A 15123-nucleotide genomic window follows, 5' to 3' on the forward strand; every position below is an offset into this window, starting at 1 on the left:
AGTGGAACAGTTAATTTGCTGAATTTGTTGAAGCAAATTGAATATCATCAATATATTGTCTTATATAGTTCGAAATTCAATTTAATTTTAAATTGAACTTCCCCCCTTTGCTTCTACCTAGTAAGCAATGAATTTAAAATTGCAAACAACGTGTAAATGAACATGTTTCTTTTAACATAAACCTAACAGGCTTAAAGTGGTGCTAGAATATAGAAGATAATTTCTTGTTTCTCCACTTAAGCCTGAGTGGTCTGCGGCTTAAATATTGATTGTATTAACTTTGCCGGTCGGCCAGTTTTAAAATTTAATCAGGAATCGTAATTAAACAGTAAAATTATTGATTAATATGAAGTACATCTACGTGTAGAAGGTTTATAGGCCAGTTAGCAGGTAATAGGTTTGGATTTGTGGGCATTGCTGGCGGATTTTACTGTTAACATTTTCCTTATAATGTCAGTCGTTAAATATTTTAATGGCTTATGAATATTTTGTGTGAATATTGTGCGGGATCTTTTTCTATGTCTAAAACGGAGATTGAAATTCATTTAGGGCTGTAAAATTCAAATTCCTTTTATAAGATTTTCTTTTGTGGCGGATACAATTCAAAAAATGCATTAGAATAATGACCTTAGTAGAAAGGATCCAAAAAATGCGAGCTTTCAACGTACATAAATTTCAAGTAAATTGGATTTCAGTTGACTTGTATTCTACGTTTATTGGGGATGATACGAAAATGTAAAGAAACGGAGTAAAATATGTTAGATAAATCAACATTTCAAACGTTTACAATGTCTAGGAAACTCATAATAACAACATAACAAACCGTGTATCAAAGTGTGGAAATCTGTAAAATATCCGGGTTCTTGTTATGTATCTTGTATAATCCGTTCTTGAAGTGAATTAAAATTTATTGGAGGAGAAAAGCACACCTGAAATTTATCGCACAATAAAAACTTTTTTTATGGGTTATGATTGCGGGAAACGCTATTCAGGAAATAAAGAGAAACACTAATAATGATTATAGTTTATTAAGGTCTTTATACCTTTATAAATTAAGTCGACTTTAATATTTTATCAAAAACATTTACCATTAAAGTGAACATTTTAATTATTAATTCATATATTTTAATAAGCACACTAAAAATTAAAAATATATTGTTGGAATAGGTTTTTATTATTGATTATTTTTTATACATTATGATTCAAGGAAAGAACATTTAGAAAATATTTTGCTATGTTTATTATACATCTAAGTTTAAAGTAAACATTTTAATGACTAATTCAGATACTTTAACAAGAAGACCAATAACAAAAATTTTAACTTTGGAATAAGTTTTTTAATACTATTTTCTTATGAGTTGTGATTGTAGGAAAGTCTATTCAGGAAATAAACTGAAACACAATGATTACATTTGGTTAATGTCTTAAAAAGTTTATTGTACATTAAACTGTTCTATGTATTTTTTTTTTAAATATTTAACTTTAAAGTCAACATTTTAATGATTGGTTCAAATACCTACAAAAAGACCAAAAACCAAAAGAATAAGTATTTTGATACTGTATTTTTATTAGTTATGATTGCAGGAAAGTCTATTCCGGAAAGAAGCTGAAACACTAATAATGATTATATTTTATTAAGGTTTTCAAATGTTTATTATACATTAAGCTGTTCTACGTATTTTATTACAAATATTTAACATGTTTAAATTTGGAATAAGTATTTGAATATTGTAATGTTTTTTATACATTAAGTTGTTCTACGTATTTTCTTATAAACATTTAACATTTTAATGATACTTTAACAAGGTGTTCAAAAATCGGAAGTTTAACTTTGACTACTATATTTTTATGAGTTTTGATTGCAAGAAACGTTATTCAGAAAATAAACGGAAACACTAATAATGATTATATTTGAATAATGTCTTCAAATGTTTATTATACATTAAACTGTTAAACGTATTTTACTAAAAACATTGAACTTTAAAGTTAACATTTTAATGATTATCTGAAGTATCTGAACTACTTTAACAAGAAGACCAAAAATGATTGCAAAAAAGACTATCCAGAAAATAAACTGAAACACTAATAATGATTATATTTTATTGATGTCTTCAAATGTTTATATATTAAGTTGTTCTTTGGGTTTTATGAAAAACAGTCAAAGTTCAGATTCTTTAATAAGCTGACCAAAAACCAAAAGTTTATGATTGGAATAAGTTTTTTAAGACTGAAAACTTTTTTATAAATTATGATTGCAGGAAAAGCTATTCAGAACAAAATAAATTGTCCTTTATATATTTTTTTAAATGTATCATCGAAGTGAATTTATAAAAACAAAAACTGAAATTTTATCATTGGAATATGTTCATTTATTAACTGAATAATTTTGATTTGCTGTTTAACAAGGTAGTTCGTGCTCAATTTCCTATAACAATTAAATTCGTAACAATAACCTATACAAATTTGGATATGGTAAACCGCAATATATTTTCAATTCCAAATAAATGAATCACGAGAAATTGACTCGAACCAATTGTGATTGGAAAATCAAACACCCTAATTTGTACTGTTTGGATATTTTCGTTGGTCTGAAAATGCATTGTTAAAAATATTTTATCGTCAATCCGACCATTAGTAACATTATTATATAACATTACAAAGGAAAAAAGATAGGGAATCGTAAATTTTTTTTTTAATATGTACTCATTGTAAGGTCTACAAAAGGAAATACTAAACATAATTCAAATGCCAGAAGTTGGAATTATTTCGTAACAAGCTTGTTAATGCAATTTAATTATCACATTAATTAATGCAAAATATTTCAGTACATAGTTGGTTGAACAAAAGATACGTATTTTCTGTTTCAATTAAAAAAAAAAACTACATTACAATTAACCTGATGGTAGTTACGTCTAAATTGAAATCTACGTTGCAATGCTTAAATACCGATTTTATTTTAAATTTTAATTAAATAGCCTCGCCTTGTTTTTAATTAAACCAAACAAAACAGTTGGTTGAATTTTTCAAAAAAAAAGTGATACATGTGTGTTTAATTTTTAATTTTTAATTAAACTTATTCCGTTTTCATTTGGTGTCCAACATTGTTTAAACTTGTGATTAAGACTCACTTGCTCCTTTCGGGGGCCCTCAAAAAATTAATCTCATTTTGTTTCGCAGTTTAAATAAATTTTTTTCCTTTGGTACCTGTGAATCTTAATTAAACTTCGCTGCTTAAAAAATACATCCCCATATTCAAGTTTGTTTGACTTGCTGAATTTAATAGGATTAATAATTAAATTTGTGGAGTAACTTTCATAACTGAGCCACATTTAAGTATTTTTTTTTTTTTTGCTTTTTCCGAGTTGATTTTGCTATTTTATTCTTAACGTTTTGTGTGGACTATAGCATTTTATAATTTGAATAGACGTTTCACAAACGATATTAAATTTTTAGTCGCTAATTAAAATTTAATTAAGATAAGCAGCTTTTATGCATATTCATTCGAAAGATCGGTTGAATATTTAAAAATGGTCCAAACTGAAAGTCGGAATTATTTTATTGCGAACTTGTTAAAATCGAATGCAATTCACTGCATTCGGAATGCTCTCGTAAACTTTTTTTATTAAAAAGAACACACACACACAGTAAGGTCATAACTCAATTGTCTGGCTTACAAAAGCCTTTATTAAAATACAAAGTAGCAGACTAGTGAATAAAATAAATAAAATGGTTTCCCATCCTTAAAACAAGTTTTAAAATTTAAATTTTCCTATAACTGAAATAAATTTGCTTCTTAATTTTTACTTAATTAAATTAATTTTTTAATATTGAAATTCATTCACTTAAATATGTTTCAAGTCAAAATTAAAACAAATTTTAAATCTTAACAATTATTTGTCTGTTTACCTTAACAATATTTTTTAGATCTTTAATAAATTTTATTATAGTTGAAATAAAATTCCTAATTTAAATTCACTTTAATCATTAATTTTTTAATATTGAAATTCAATCACTTAAATAAGTTTCAAATCAAAATTAAAACAAATTTTAAATTTTAACAATTATTTTTCTGTTCACCTTAAAATTTTTTTTACATCTTTAATAAATATTACTGTAATTGAAATAAAATTGTTTCTTAATTTAAACTCATTTTAATCATTAACTTTTTAATATTCCAATTCAATTACTTAAATAAATTTTCAGTCAAAATTAAACCAAATTTTAATTCTTAACAATTATTTTTCTTTTCGCCTTAACAATATTTTTTTACATTTTTTTTCATATTACTACAATTGAAATAAAATTGTTTCCTAATTTTGACTTATTTTAATCATTAATTATTTAATATTGAAATTCAAAATCCATGTCAAAATTAAAACAAAATTTAAATCTAAACAATTATTTTTTCTGTTTAATTGACAATATTTTCTTAGATTTTTAATATATTAATTTTTCCATATTGAAAATCAATCAAATTAATTAATATGAAACAATCCCAAAATTTTCAAATATTAAAAATTGTTTAATAGTGTTAAAATAATATATAAATATATTTTTGATTCCTAATTTTAATTGATAAAACAAATATTATTAATATAATTCAAATTCTTGTTAACAATAAAACAATGCAAATATTTTATCATTCCCGAAATATTTATAAAAATTAAAATATTCTAACAATTCTACTACATACAAAATTTCACCAATTTACTTACATAGTTTCTACTGTAAATTGAATCTCCAAAAATATGTGTCTGTACTTTATTATAATAAATTTAATATGTTGTTAGAACACAGTAACTTCAAAGATTAAATGTAATGTAAACGAACTAAAAAATAGACAATATTTTTTTTTGTTTCATTCATAGTAAAAAAGACAACCCATTAAAGCAAAATATGACGATCACTTATCATTTAATTTTTTCTAAACTCAATTAATTTGTGCATAATTAATAAAGTGCTATTAAAATCATTAACCTATAATTATCGTCATATTTACTTGTAATTACATTTTATTAATTTATTAGTAAAAAACCTTATTTTAATATTCAACACCAATTACTTTCAAATAGTTGTAAATCAATATTAAAACAATTTTAATAAAATAAATATAAATAAAATAAATAAATTTAAAATTCGAGTTTTTTAATTTGATTAATACATTATATTTCAATTAAATAAAAATGTTTGTTGTTTCTCTTATAAATCAATATACTTTTCATTTTTGATAAATCCCATTTGATGAACTAGATTTTATTAAAATTAAAAAAATTGTTATTGTAAAACAAAACAATACAGATTAATTTATCGTTCCGGAAATATATTGCATAAATTTTCCACAGCATATTCTAACAATTACACTAAGTTTCACCATGTTTACTTTGGAGGCGTGCATAGTTTCCATTGTAAATTTAATCTCTAGATAGAGGTGTCTGCACTTTGTTATAACAAATTTAATATGCGGGTTGTACATAGTAACATAAATCAATTCAGAGGTTAAACATGTAAACAAAATAAAGAAATAGTTAATATTATTTTTCTATTTTTAGTTTTATTAATAATTATTGTTACTTCTAATAGTGTTAAAAATATTTAAAATCTCCAAATTTAATTCTAAATCAATATAAATTTTTTTGTTGTTTATAAAATAATTAATTGCTTATTGTTTAATGTGAGAAAGTAATCAAATATATTGTTAATTAATGACAAATCCTTTTTGATAAATCGGATATTATTAAACCAACATATACCATAGTTCAAATCGTTATTAGAAAATGAAACAAACGCAAATTAATTTATCATTCCGGAAGTACATTGTTATAAATTTTCCAAGGGATATTCTAACAATTCTACAAAGTTTGCCACGTATACCCCGGAGAATTGCATAGTTTCCATTCTAAACTTAATCTCCAGAAATGAAATGTCTTTACTTTGTTATAACAAATTTGGTATGCAGGTGCATGTATGTCTTTGGTTTTACAGGCCAACAAAACTTAATTTTAGGATTAAATATACAAGTTTTATGCATAATAATCAACAACTCATATTTAATGGTTATTTTATATAATTCTGTACAACCATTACAACAAGTTCTTCCCAATACCATTATGAAACTCTCTTCAAATGAGTAAAATTCTTGAACTTTTCGACGATTTCGTGGAACACCTCATCTGGAACAGTTCCTGTACCTCCTAGCTGACCAGGTAGTAGCGAGGAAGACTCTGCAGGGTCCCTTCTGGCTCTCAATTGCGACAGTTTCGTTGGTCTACCTCTCCTTAGTCTTTCTGTAGTACAGCCAGTTTGATTGAAATTTCTTTTTTGCTCTGCCCCACTCATCCGGAGATAATTTGTGTCTAAAATACACGTATAATAACTACTGTATTCAATTATAAACCGACTTCTTTAAAAACGTTTCTAATTTTGTTACAGTGGCAACGTAATGGACAGCTTGCTCCAACGCATGGAACAGTACGCCAACAACTTGGAGAGCCTGGTCGAGGAGAGGACGGCCGACTTTTTGGAAGAAAAACGCAAGTGCGAGGAACTCCTCTATCAACTTTTGCCCAGAACTATCGCCCAACAGCTGATATTAGGCGAAGCAGTCGTCGCCGAGTCCTTCGACCAGGTGACCATCTACTTCAGCGACATCGTCGGTTTCACCGCCCTGTCGGCGGAAAGCACCCCGTTACAGGTGGTCGATCTACTCAACGATCTCTACACCTGCTTCGACTCCATCATCGAACACTTCGACGTTTACAAAGTAAGTTTTGTGGCCGCCATTATGACCTTGTCGATAACCTTCAGCCATTTTAAGTCCGCACCGTCGATATTAATCACGGTTATTATTCCACAACTAAGTTTCTGTACGGTTATTCGTAATCCAAAAACGATTTAATAATTCAGTTTACGAATGGAACTATCACAAACTTGTGTTCTGTTTAATTATTCAAGCACACACGTACTTTGTAATTTACAGAAGTTTTGACCACGAAATAATCATTTCCAGGTTGATGGAATGATTTATATCTAATATATATTCCTTGGATGAATCTGGATTTATTATTTTTTTATCTCCTGCTTTCCATTCAGTTCAGACACGAACACGTCCTGAATACTTAAAACCTATGACTGTATAAAATACTCAAGTGATAAAAAAATAACGGAAACTTAATTAATATGTCGCTTATTCAAGGGTGTGTCAATTTATTATCGCATTTAATCGTCGAGGATAATAAAATAAATGTTGAACGAAATCTGCTTAAAATGGAACTGCATCTTGTGTTTAACTTATACTTACCGAAGGATTAAGCAGCAACTTGAAGTTACGAGCTTCGTATGGACGAAAAGCTCTCTAATAATTGAGTTTAAAATTTTTATGTACGAACATAAAAGCTCAATAACTTATTTATTGTGTGCAATTAATTTATATAATGGAATTGAATTTTGTAAGCAAGCGGGGATTATTGAACTTGTCGTGAATAATCCATAAAATATCGTAGTTTACGATGCCCAAATTAAACACCAGCATCTGGATTTTTGTTTCTATTAATTAACAAGGAAAAATATTATGTAAACAGAATATGTCCTGGAATAAAGGAGATTTGCGTAGTTGGAACACAATCCAAGTGTGTAATCAAATCTTAGGTAAAGTTTAAAGGTGGAATAATTACAGAGGAGTGTACAGTTGTAACAATACGGCATCAAGTTTAATTAGCATAAAATGTTGCAGCTCTCGGTAACAGTTGAACGAACGACTTTATAATTCTTGCTTCTTTGTGCCCGGAACGACAAAAACTTTTAAGGTCTGTCGAGTTTCAGCCATTGAACGGTTGCCGTTCCATTGTTTCAGGTGGAGACAATCGGCGACGCCTACATGGTGGTGTCGGGGCTGCCGTTGAGGAACGAGAATCGGCACGCCCGCGAGATAGCGAGGATGTCGCTGGCACTGTTGAACGCGGTGAAGCAATTCAAGATACGGCATCGCCCCAACGAGCCGCTGCAGCTTCGAATAGGCATACACACGGGACCGTGCGTCGCCGGCGTCGTCGGCCTCAAGATGCCCAGGTATTGCCTCTTCGGGGATACCGTGAACACGGCGTCGAGGATGGAGTCGAACGGTTTGCCGCTCAAGATACACGTCAGTCCGGTGACCAAGAAGGTGTTGGACTCGTTCGGCACCTTCGACATCGAGCGCAGGGGTGAGGTTGAGATGAAGGTAAGGAAAATTGGTAAAGATGAAATGGATGCGGGTTGTCGCGGGATACGATTTATTGCTTTAGTTACATCGGGCTTATCAAGGCAATTTGTAGATGTTGGATCTTGTTTGGGGCAGCAATTACATGAAAGTTTGGATTATTTAATTAAAGGGAACATTTAGTATTTATTTTCGTTTCAATTTTCAAATTGTATCCCGTTTATGTAAATGCTTACTTAAATCTAAAAAGTTTTGAATCTAAATTTATGGCTTTCGGTCATATTCAACATTCGATTTTTCCTCGTCTGTCTGTTAATCATGCAAAGTGCCATTTGTTAGTCTGTTGTGAAACAAAGAAAAACCTATAGTCTATTCATCATTACTATCTATATTTCCAGCAGTATGTGATAACAAATAACCAAATGACACAAACTGCATTTAATAATTTAAATATATAAACTCATTTCAAAATTTAGGGATATTGGAGTTTTTTAATTAAATGTAAATTTCGTGAAAAATATTACATTATATTGTAGATACATATTTTGGGATAATAAATACCAAATGTACAGTGGTGGAAAAAAATATAGAATATTTTTAAAAGTTGTTGGGGGCAGCAATTTCATTAAAGTGTGGATTATTTAATTAAAGGGGACATTTAATATATATTTTTGTTTCAATTTTTAAATTATATCCCGTTTATGTAAATGCTCATTTAACTCTAATATGTTCTGATTCTAAATTTATGGTTTTCGGTCATATTCAACATTCGATTTTTCCTCGTCTGTCTGTTAATCATGCAAAGTGCCATTTGTTAGTCTGTTGTGAAACAAAGAAAAATCTATAGTCTATTCATCATTACTATCTATATTTCCAGCAGTATGTGATAACAAATAACCAAATGACACAAACTGCAATTAATAATTTAAATATATAAACTCATTTCAAAATTTAGGGATACTGGAGTTTTTTAATTAAATGTAAATTTCGTGAAAAATATTACATTATATTGTAGATACATATTTTGGGATAATAAATACCAAATGTATAGTGGTGGAAAAAAGTATGGAATATTTTTAAAAATTGTTGGTGCAGCAATTACATGAATGTGTGGATTATTTAATTAAGGGGACATTTAGTATTTATTTTCGTTTCAATTTTCAAATTGTATCTCGTTTATGTAAATGCTTACTTAACTCTAAAAAGTTTTGAATCTGAATTTATGGCTTTCGGTCATATTCAAGATTCGATTTTTCCTCGTCTGTCTGTTAATCATGCAGAGTGCCATTTGTTAGTCTGTTGTGAAACAAAGAAAAACCTATACTCTATTCATCATTACTATCTATATTTCCAGCAGTATGTGATAACAAATAACCAAATGACAGAAACTGCATTTAATAATTTAAATATATAAACTCATTTCAAAATTTAGGGATATTGGAGTTTTTTTAAGTAAATGTAAATTTCGTGAAAAATATTACATTGTATTGTAGATACATATTTTGGGATAATAAATACCAAATGTACAGTGGTGGAAAAAAGTATGGAATATTTTTAAAAGTTGTTGGGGGCAGCAATTTCATGAAAGTGTGGATTATTTAATTAAAGGGGACATTTAATATATATTTTTGTTTCAATTTTTAAATTATATCCCGTTTATGTAAATGCTCATTTAACTCTAATATGTTCTGATTCTAAATTTGTGTAAATTTAGTGAAAAATATTACACTGTATTGTAGATACATATTTGGGGATAATAAATACCAAATACATTTGGAAAAAAGTATGGAATATTTTTAAAAATTGTTGGAGGCAGCAATTACATGAAAGTTTGGATTATTAAATTAAAGGGGACATTTAATATTTATTTTCGTTTCAATTTTCAAATTGTATCTCGTTTATGTAAATGCTTACTTAGCTCTAAAAAGTTTTGAATCTAAATTTATGGCTTTCGGTCATATTTAACATTCGATTTTTCATCGTCTGTCTGTTAATCATGCAAAGGGCCATTTGTTAGTCTGTTGTGAAACAAAGAAAAACCTATAGTCTATTCATCATTACTATCTATATTTCCAGCAGTATGTGATAATAAATAACTAAATGACACAAACTGCATTTAGTAATTTAAATATATAAACTCATTTCAAAATTTAGGGATGTTGAAGTTTTTTAATTAAAAGTAAATTTCGTGAAAAATAATACACTGTATTGTAGATACATATTTTGGGATAATAAATACAAAATGTACAGTGGTGGAAAAAAGTATGGAATATTTTTAAAAATTGTTTTTTATCCCCTGGGATATTTCATATATGTTGTTAAATTAAAAAAACACTGCTATCAAAGAAAAACAGAAATATTTGAGTTATTGATAATTTTTTATGAATATTAATATAATATTCAATACTTTTTGAAGACCAAATTGATTGTTAAAAAAAGTAAAAACCTGTGAAAATAAAGATCATTGTGATTAATGAACTGATCTTGCAGTAAATTAGATTTGTTTAGATTTGCAATAGATTGGGGAAAACATTGAGTAACATTTGTGACAAGTAAATAAATATTCCATACTTTTTTCCACCACTGTATTTTTTCAGGAGAAATTTCAGAAGGGAAAATTATTTAGGTTTTTTCAATGTTGGACCCAAATTTTGACCAGATATCTTATTTTTATTAACATCTTGCTATTACATAATACTTAATCATGAAACATTTACATTCAACAATAAAGAAAATCTAAATAAATTTATAACCTAAAGTTTCTTTTGAGGAAAATACATCCCTTAAATTTAAATTTCAAAAATTGTTTTTTTCTCCTATTTCCTAAACCTTTGGTCCAATCATGTTTAAATTTAGTACCCGTTATCCTAAAATACATACCTGCAATTCAATGTAATAAACTTTTCTAAATTATTACAGGAGCGGAGTGGGAAGAAACCCCCGGATTTTTCACTTTTTCCCACTCTCTTCGCCACTGAATATGTTTTATAAGAGAAAAAAGGTACCCTTGCTTAATTTTGATTACCACAGTCATTTTTGAGATATTTCAAATTTAATGATTACTTTAATTTCCTTCGAAAATGTTTTTTTCTTTATTCTCTTATCTCAAATTCCATAAAAATTAATAAAATAATCACTGCCTATATGTACAATAATATCCCTAACATTTGAACATAAATTTACTTCTTTATACAATTCCTTTCATAAAAACTAACCTTCATCCCCTTTTCTCATTCCACTTTATTAAATATAGCTAATCCCTTCGTTAGAGGAATTAAACCTAAGCTCCAACTCAAAAAATTGGGTTAATTTTAATAAATATCTGGGTCATAAAATCCCCTCATTCACTTTTATGCAAATCCAATCGTCACGACGAGATTACTATCTGAGCAGGAAACCACATCAGCTTCCTTTTGTTTTATCCTCCCGTCCCGCAGTAATGCAAAACAATGCTTTACAATATAAAACAACGTCGACGTAATTAACGAACAGAACAGATTAGAAATGTTTGTACACGACAATTCACATGTCTAATTTGTGTCGTTAATGGTTGCCTTACTTTGTTTCAGGGCAAAGGTAAAATGGTTACCTACTGGTTGAACGGCGAGACGCCGTCAGCAACGGCGACTCCGTCGCAGACCTTGCAGCAGCCTCGCCAGAGGAAGCTGCCAACCACCCCGATTCCCACCACCAAGAAGGAGCACGGTAAGACAGCTAAACCCATCACATTCCAAACCATAGACGACGCCGATGTTCCCCTGCTGTCCGTTACATCCGACTCTTGAATATCTTAAATGTGACTTCTATGACTGGACCCCAGGTCCGTCGCTTGGCAAATTGATGTGAATAACCAAAAACCTTTTAGAAAAAACAATGGATAATTATAATTTAATGAGATCCTCATGTACAGATGTGCCAATGAAATTAATTTTGTCGTTTCGATGAGGAGACGCGCGAATGATTTTGTGAAAGGATTTTCATAAGGCGATCACCCCTACTTTTCCCCATTAAGACAATAAACTGGATTATCAAATTTTAATCAATCAAAAAAAAAAAAGTTTTTTGGCGGGAACAACTATCATGATGCGTTTAGACTGACTTTTATACATGGAGTAGTCTTTTACTAGCGGTAGCTCCGGAGGTGATTTCAACGAATTGCCACCGGACGCAGTTTCAAACTTTTTCGGCTTCGGTTTGTCCTGGTATAACTGTTTAGAAATTGTTCACGTCGTACATATCTAAGGTAACCACAGTGGTATGGAAGGACATATTTTTAAAGTAGAATTTTCACACTGTAATGGTTTAAAGAACACCAACAACAAAATTAATATCGACACTACATTACTTATGTTTAATAAATTAGTTCATTATGCAACATCAGGGCTTCAATAATTGAATTGTGACGCTTAATCAATGATAAACAGGGGATTTGAACAATGAGGATGTGATCAGATCCGATCGATACATTTCGAAGATTAACTCGTATTATTACTGTACACTAAAGAAAATATAATAAATTACTTCTTAGTATAGTTTTAGTACTGAAAGTATCTCAGTCTTATAAACAAAGGCACAAGTAGTTTCTTTTAATACTGAAACCTGACTTGAAACTAGATTCAAAGTCAACTAGAAAAAATTAGATTTTAAACAAGGAACATTTTACCTATAAAATATAAATAAAATATTGTCCAACGTTATGGAAATTAATATAACATCAATAAACTATACTAGTAATCTCAGAAATATAATATGACATAATAATTAAGCTTCATTAGTCCAAATTTTTAAATCAATTATTGAAATTTTAGTGATGTTAAGATAATTATTAAAATCTTGACGTGGACTATTCAATTTTCTAATTTTGGATGCTATAACAAACAAATTTACAGTAATATTCTTGAAAATTTGACCTGCTGTTTTAAAGAATTTAAGGAATAAGTTAATAATATATATTATTCCTGATAACTACTGAACAGTTTAAACAATTAATATAAGCCCAAAATGTCTAGTGACTCAAAATTGCATCAAATAACGTTTCTTAACACAGTTATACCACCACAAACTCACCTGACAAATTTAATTGTCCATCGCTGAATATGAAAATCCCCATTTTAGCCTGAGGTCAAAATAAAAAGGTATGAGTAAAAAACATTCATGTGGCATTCTGTATTAAAATTTGCCAGATATACAGGATCACGTTGAACCGATCCCCGTCTGTGCTCAAGCAAAATCCATCGGATTGGTACGTAATTATTTGGATAGTTGGACGTGATCCTGTAGCTTGACTAACTCCATCTATGTACACCCGATTCCTCTGTTCTGTGTGTCTTAAATTAATAGACGAGAGTATATGTTGTTAGCAATAGTCTATTGGCTTCCCTTTTTTCTTTGTATTGAAATAAATCGGTCTGTGAACGAGTACCTGTTTAAAGGGGTCGATTTATTTTAATACGCAAAATATGTGATTCGTAGATGTTCCTGTCGATTTTGGTTTAAGGAACGAATTGGTTTTTAGATTAAAAAAAAAAAACGGGATACTAAGGAATATAATGTTGATTTCAATTTTTTCTCTTTGCAACCAAAATTGACGTCGGAACATCTACTGTAATTCTATCTAACCTGACCAGCATGCGGACCATACCACTTTCCAACAGTATTAATTTTGTTAAAAAATACTATCGTTCCTTGCTTTTATAGAGTATGCTTTCTTATGATTGTGAAATAATATTATATATGTATTCCACCTCAAAATATTATAGTTCTTATACAGGGAGACAAACCCGTTTAACACCACTCAAAGTATAAACACTAAATGTACTTTGGGATGTAAATTTTCCTGTTTTCATTTATGCAGGGTGATTTGTTTCATCGAATAAACTATTTTGTGTCATCCTGTATAAAACAGTTAAGCGAAGAAGCACTGTAAATATTAAGCCATAAATATTATTTTGCTAAATTAACAATTGTTCCATAAATTGTTTGCCCCTAAGAGGATATAATGGATGTTGGACAAGTTGTTATATTCTGAGAGATTATTACTGTTAGAGCTATATGTGAAAGAAAATCAAAAACATCACGAATATCAAATGGGATAAATCTCAGACAATTAATTAGGTTACTTTATTTCGGACAAAATTATTTGTATTCGTATGTTTTGGATTTTTCTGATTGTACAACTGATGTGATATCGTTGAATTTGATAAATATTGTATATTTATTATTTTTCTTATCTCACCCTGTATATAAAACTAAATCATCTAGTCCCTTTATTTTATTTATAATTTATTGTTATAAATGTATACATAACTTATCTGCTAAAATCCTTACAAAATGTATATTTAATATATAAGTTCAATATATGTGATGTGTATACAACAAATAAAATGTATATCAACTATCCAGGGTTTTATTTTTACCTCAGCCAATACACTTAAACGGACTTAAAAAGGTAAGTAAAAGCTAGGCCCCACTTATTTTATTTCGTTTCAGCTCTTCCAGTTTAACGAAATTGGACTTTAAGATGTATCAAAGGTAAGGCTGTGTTGCATATCTATATCTCATAAATACTAGATCAAAAGGCCGAAAATGGGGTAAAAGTTTCTCGGAATATACACTCCCGCGGAAATCAATAACACCTCATCAATCGCTGCAGTTATTGAATTTGTGTAAGCTTTTATGGATTCAGGGGAATTTGATTTTTGTTCTGAAAAGGAAATCGAGAACGTAAAGTTATAATTTTATTGATAATGTAGTAATGTTCAAGTGATTTATGGACCACTTTTACAACAATATACTTACATTAATGTAAATTTCTAACATATTACGTACTTGATTTGCATAATAGTACTTATAACGTTTTTTTTCCAGTTATTGTTGTGCCTATTATGGAACTGATCAATCTAATATTATTTTTAATAAATTGTGTATTT

General features: G+C 29.0%; 1 protein-coding gene across 1 annotated transcript in view; it reads left to right on the plus strand.

Annotated features, from left to right (window-relative positions):
• LOC109600243 (atrial natriuretic peptide receptor 2-like) overlaps nucleotides 1-14573 on the plus strand; it is a 65844-nt gene extending 51271 nt beyond the window's left edge. Inside the window, 3 exon segments of the mRNA XM_049961688.1 lie at nucleotides 6430-6760; nucleotides 7850-8215; nucleotides 11764-14573. Coding sequence (XP_049817645.1) covers nucleotides 6430-6760; nucleotides 7850-8215; nucleotides 11764-11979 — 913 coding nt within the window. The 3' untranslated portion in view covers nucleotides 11980-14573.
• Nucleotides 14574-15123: the final 550 nt, after the last annotated feature.

Source organism: Aethina tumida, chromosome 1 (assembly GCF_024364675.1).
Source record: "Aethina tumida isolate Nest 87 chromosome 1, icAetTumi1.1, whole genome shotgun sequence".
Taxonomy (NCBI): Eukaryota; Metazoa; Arthropoda; class Insecta; order Coleoptera; family Nitidulidae; genus Aethina; species Aethina tumida.